Consider the following 6,482-nt stretch of genomic DNA (forward strand, 5'->3'; position numbering starts at 1 on the left):
TGCAGTTCAATTGGCTTTCCAGGCTGGCGCATTAACCCACAGCGCCACACCAGGACAAATTAGTAATTCTATGCCAATTCCCTCCTATCCAGTTTTTTGGTTTGCTCCACTCTTTTTTTCGCTTTATATTGTTAACAATATATGTGTACACTCTAATAACTGTCAAGCTTAAATGCGGAAAAGTAGAAAATTTAAATGACAGTTATCAGAAGTTGCAAGATGTATCTCTACAGAATATTCCTGTGATAAAGATTTTGGTATAAAACGGAAGGAAAAAACTAAAAAAAAAAATACTCAGTGGAAATGGTTTGTTCTGAGATAGCCTGTAACAGATATATCCTACAAATAATAAAGTCAGGTTGTAACTGTTTATTTTAATTTCTTCATTATTGGTATTATGGATCTATTTTTTTAATATGTCATTTTTAAAGAATTATGCATGGCCCATTATTTTCATTATACTTTTAAATTAATTTCTTCATCATCTATAGGTTTACTTTGACTTGGTTCTGTGAATTGACATTAACATACTTTCATCCTACACCCTATAAATATGAACATAAAGCATACTAAGTTTGCAGCCTCAGAGGAACACTTTACAACAGGATTTTCTAGGTAAACGTCCTAGGTATTCGAAAAAGACCTTGGAACGCAATCCTGTGCTGGTCTGGTAGTTCAGGGTAAGTACCAGACTGCTAGCCACAAAGGTGGCGGCTCAAACCTACCAGCTGCTTGGTGAGAACCCTCTTCTGGGTCACTTGGAGGCGGAACTGACTTGAGGGCACTTCATAACAACAACTACTTGGGAAAGTCATTTAGCATTTCTGAGTTTACTTCCTTATTTAAAGAATGACAATCAGAGTGAGGAAGTAATGATAAAATATACAATAAAAATCTGACACAGAGCTGGCACAGAAGGTGCTTATTAAATATTAGGTTATTTTCTTAACTAATATTCTTAGAAAACACAATGTGGGATTATTTTCAGGCATAATAAAACTTTTCACAAAAAAACCAGCTTCTAAAGCAGACAGACAGACACAAACACATAAAAGTTAAAAAGGAAAAAAGGGTGGTCATTAGAAATACTCGTATCCTTTCATCAACTATATAACATGGAAATATAAACATGTCAGCTTGTAACTATTCTACACCACAAGAATGCAACCACAGTGTGCATCTCAGCACCTTACGTAATTCAGATGAAAAGGTTACAGCTAGCTGACAGGATTTCCACCTTGGCTTGTTAAAAAAGCACATACAAGTTTCACACTTAGGAAACTGTATCTTCCTTTATAATTAAGAGTTTGTTACATTTGGTATGCCTAGAGCCAGGGCACTTGTAGAGAATGAAAGGTGACGCTATTTAATAATTACAGTGGAAAAACAGGCATCATTCAGGGGTATCCCAGGCTAACCAGGACATACGATCATTCCAACTGCAGTATCCAATGCTTCTTGGAATAAGTTAAACAAGTACTTTAGCAACTGCTGCTACTGCTGTTGTTTCGTGCTGTGGAGTCGGTTTCCATTCATAGCGACCCTATATAGGGTTTCTGAAGCTGAAAATCTATACCGAGCTGAGAGACTCACCTTTTCCCAGTCTTTAGCAATCAGACATGACTTTTTTAGAAAAGAAACAAAAATTGTCTTTTATGAGTGGATTCTGACTCAGGGCCACACAGGTGTGTCAGACTGGGCCTGTGCTGCATAACTTGGTTCTTAAAGCAGATCACTACACCTTTCTTCCCATAAGCAGGTCAACGTTTGGTTGGTTAAACTACTTGAACCAATCTGTGGGGCTCCAATTAAATAATACAGAGTAATTATCTAAAGTAGGAAATGGAAGTAAAATGGGAAGAGCTGTTAAATTAGAACTTCTAGATCAGATTATTTACCTGTTAGGAGACTTTAGACAAAATCAATTAACCTGAGGCTCAATTTTTACATCTACAAAATGAAAAAATTAACACTTGCACTACTAATTTTAAAGGGTTATGAATATCAAAGCACAGATATATAAAATATACATGTTTTGAACCCAGAAATTTCACTTCTGTTAAGTTAATTCTGAACAAAGAGATAGGCCAGAATACTTACTCCAGTATTATTTGTAAACTTGGATATAGCCCAAATGTTGAAGAAATTATCAACCATATTATCTGTAAGATTTAATACTCATTAGCAATTAAAAAGAATGAGAGGGTTTCAGAAAGATGCCAATATTGCTAAGTAAAAGAAGCAAATTGTATACAATAGCCAGGATTTTAAATAAATGTTAATATGAGTAGAAAAACAGTTCTAAATACATGATAAAATCACTCCCGACCTGGTGTGGCACTGCACGTTAATGTGCTGGACTGTAAGGTCGCTTTGAACAGCAAGGTTGGTGGTTCAAGCTCACCAGCTGCTCCTCGGAAACCCTATACAGGAGTTGCTGTAAGTAGAAACTGATTCAACAGCACTTAACAACAACATAGTAATTATCAATCAATTTGTTGGGATAAAATATCTATATTTTGCAATATAAACAACAGTTTACTTACTGCCTGTATTCATTTTGTACTTATTTGGCTTTAAAGCTAATAAATTGATGATGACACAAGCAGAATCTTCACGTCACTGAGAATTATACAAACACATGATAAAATGTTCCTTTTGGAAAAACAGACGAGGGCTCACAGAAATCATATGCTTCTGCTGGAAGGTATCGAAAATAACTTTCGCCTGCCATGCAAATGCCACTTAATTATTTGTGTTACGTAGAATCTAATAGTGAAAGGCTTCAACGTCACACTATAGTCCTGCTTATTAATGTCAGCCACCAAAATGGTGCATGACAACCAAGAGTCTGGCATCACCGATCTACCCAAACATTGCTCAGACTGTTGTATTCGGACTAGAAGGCAGTGTTAGGAAATGTACCAATAGCTTTATAAGCATTCCTTTTTAATCCTTGAACCTTACAGGGATTTTACACGTAAAAACTCTACAGCTAACCAAAGGTGATTTGAGCAAGGTAAAGTAATTCTTAGAGTGAAGCCAAATTTGAATTCAAAGCTGTCTAGCTTCAAAGCCACACTCACGATCACTGGCCGGAAATGAAATGTACAGTTTGCGACTCATACTCTCACCCATTCTTTGGTGATTTCATTGGCAATGATCTCTACTGAAGAACCAACTTGTGGACAAAATCACGTGCCATTAAGAAGCTGCATGCTGCAAACTTCATGCCTCTGTAATCAACCACTTCCTGTTAAGTTCTAGAGCAGGAGCAGAGAAGCGCTGTTTCCTCACGGCCTGCTGTTTCTACAGGCACTGATCCTTCAGATCAGTGTGACCAGTGGTCTCCAATCCACAGCTGCTTAGAGCTATCCAAAATCCAGTGTCCATGCGTTCTCAGAGATAGGACCAGGGCTAAAATCAATCCTACTCATATGCCTCAGTCCATCAAGGTCCCTCCTCCAAGTAGCTGAGGTCTCAGCGGCAGCTGGGCTGCTCACCACAGGTCAGCAGTTGGAAATTACTAGCTGCTCCTCAGACAAAGACGAGGCTCTGTGCTTCCATAAAGGTCTCCGGCCTACAGAGAAGGGGTGGGGAACACCCAGCCCAAGCGTCAAATGTTGTTAAGTGCCACAGAGTTGGTTCCGACTCATGGTGACGTTGTATAGGGTTTCCTAGGAGTGGCTGGTGAGTTTGAACTGCCGACCCTATGGTTCAAACCAACCCTGAGGTCCAGTGCTTATCCTGCAGCACCACCAGGATTCCAGCAGGGGTGAGTTCATGAAATGTTTGACCAAACATTACAGGCTAATTTTTAAGTTGATAATTTTGAATGGCTTGCAAACGATGTTTGAAATTTTGGCAAAAAAAGGCTCGCCATCCCCAGTTCTAGAGGGTAACTGTGAGCTGGAAGCGACTCCACAGCACAGAACTGCCATCAGTACTATCAACTGTGCTGACAGGGATCACATGGTAAGGTCCTGGAGAGAGGGGAGACAAACGTGGAACAAAACTCAAAGATAAAAAAGACCAGGCTTACAGTTCAGAAAGAGAATGAAGGAAACCAAGACTATGGCCCTTGGTCAATCTTCTGGTCTCATGCCTCCAATTTCAGTCAAGCAGCAGACAGATGTACAGGGTAGACAACAACACTACTGAGGTACGCACGTCACAGAATGGTCAACAGCTCAAGATCACAAGGATAGCATTTCCCTAAGCACAACACTCAGAACCATTGAAAGAAAGAAGAGGAGGAACAGGAATTCCGAGGAAGAAGTGGGATACATGGAATTACACTGAGGGGACTACAGTCACTGAAAGCAAAGGAAACGTATGATTTGGTGACACTGATGATCTGTTCTATAAACCATCATATAATACACAAAAGGTACAAAAAAAACTTGTATCCTTTAAAAAATTATTTTCTCAATAAGAATGTGAGTAAATGACATGTTTCCCAAAGTGAATGGTTACCAACTGTTCTTCCTTAATAATGAACATACCTGACCTACGAGTCCAAATGAACGGTCTAAGCTCCTCTGGTCAATGTATTTTCTGATTTTGTTATGTAGCCATCCCAACTCAGCAAGTCTCATTGTTGTGTCTCGCAAAGATTTGTTTAGGTTTGCCTACAAAGTAAACGTGTCCAAGGTTAAATAGAAATTCAATCTCAACCCGAGTTTTCACCAGTTGCACTTTTAATAATTCTTAGTTTGAGATGTGAACATTAAAACATACCATCATTAACAGTGAGAACAATGAGAAGGGAAGCAATCACACATCAGCTGCCTAGCAAGGATGTAAAAAGGTCTTCCGTAAGCATTAATACTTCTGTAAGGTCACTCACTGGAGAGTGAGTCACCCAAGTGCTGCAATTGTTCCTCACTATGGTGCAGTCTGGGAATCTGTGACTGTGTTTTAAAATAAGCTCAGAGTCATAACAGAGCCCTACATAAAAATAAGAAGAAGCTGTGGGAAGTTTCTTCATTTTTGTTTCTGAAAATAAAACCAAAGATATCTTATCTGACACTCTATATCAATGGCTAAGATACCAAGCTATCAGATACCTCTAATGTATGCAAAATAATCTAAATAGAGTATAGGCATCAGTGAATACAAGGATAAAAAGAAACAGAAAGGAAATGGGGCTTGATGATGGCTAGGGTGGAGGAGCAGTGAAGTTCACCGTCAGCCATACCACAGAGTACCAGGCAAAGCAGATCCAGGGCACAGCTCCAAAACTCGGAACCACAGAGATAGGAATATTTTAAAGGTTTGAAGGCTTATAGCTTGTTGAGTTTGGAGCTGAAGAAAAAAATCGCGTACTTTTAAATCTACCGGGCTTTGAGGCCCAGAGAAGACATCTTGGGCGAGACCAAATGGCAAGGCCAAGCAGGGGAGCAGACACATCACAGAAAAATGCCGTGGGAACCTGGGAGAACAAAGGTGGACAATACACTTTGTCAGTTTTGCTTTGTTCTGATTTTCTTTTTTTATTGGGTATCTGGTCATTGTCCCCGCCCCCTGACTGTGCCTCCATTCTGGTGACTGCAAGGGGTGCCTGAGCGAGTGGACAACCCCCACCCTCACCACTGGTGGGTTCCTCCGCCACGCATGCGCACAGATACTCAGCCGAAGAGCAGGCCCTGAACATTGCTTTTCTTTAAAGAAGGGAAAGGGCAGGACAGGGCTGTAGAGAGGGAAAGAGAGTTTAAAAACAAAACAGGCCGAAAATTAAATTAAAGCCTGAGGTATAGCATAACAACCAACACTGGCATCTTGAAATCTCTCAGGCAGCTGTGAAACCAAGAAGCTGAAGAGAGGGCATTAAAGTCATACACATATTAGGCTATAGATTTTTCTTTTCCCTTCTCTTCCTCTTCTTCCTTTTCTGTGAGTACAGACTGCAATATTCAGTCTAGTTTTTGTTGTTGTTGTTGTTGTTTTTAACCGTTGGTGCTGTTTTGCTGTTTTATGCTCCCCCTTCTACCTTTGGGGGACTCTTTCTCTCCCTTTGCTACCCAAGAACAGTCATCAACTACTGCCATATAGTTAAGCTACAATCACACTCTATAATAAACACAAACACCCAGGCAAGAACCAATACCAACTGCCAAATACCAGGGAAGCAGACAACACCTGAGAAAGTTACTCTAAGTTAAGCAATAAGAACACTGAAAATGGAAGTCCACATCCAGATCACATCTACCTGGAAGCAATCAGAAAGCATAAAAAATAGCAAAAAACATACTCAATTAAGTGTTAAGGTCACAGATAAACACTAAACATGTCCAAGAACAGAAGATGACCATAACAGCACATGTCCAGAACCAAGATAAAAATGTCTGATACAAATGACCTAGAGGTAGACCTGGACTACATTCTGGAAGGAGGGCAGGCCTTGGAAATGCCTGAGAAGGAACTCAGAAAAATGACTATAAAATGTTTCAAAACACTTTACAATGGAGTTGAGAAAAATA

At 39.7% G+C, this 6,482-nt stretch overlaps 1 protein-coding gene across 1 annotated transcript in view; it reads right to left on the minus strand.

The window, feature by feature from the left end:
• The window catches only part of TUBGCP3 (tubulin, gamma complex associated protein 3), a 151,896-nt gene that overhangs the window by 86,458 nt on the left and 58,956 nt on the right, over positions 1-6,482 (minus strand). Inside the window, 2 exon segments of the mRNA XM_006851544.1 lie at positions 4,506-4,631; positions 5,329-5,344. Coding sequence (XP_006851607.1) covers positions 4,506-4,631; positions 5,329-5,344 — 142 coding nt within the window.

This window comes from Chrysochloris asiatica, unplaced genomic scaffold, assembly GCF_000296735.1.
Source record: "Chrysochloris asiatica unplaced genomic scaffold, ChrAsi1.0 scaffold00029, whole genome shotgun sequence".
NCBI lineage: Eukaryota > Metazoa > Chordata > Mammalia > Afrosoricida > Chrysochloridae > Chrysochloris > Chrysochloris asiatica.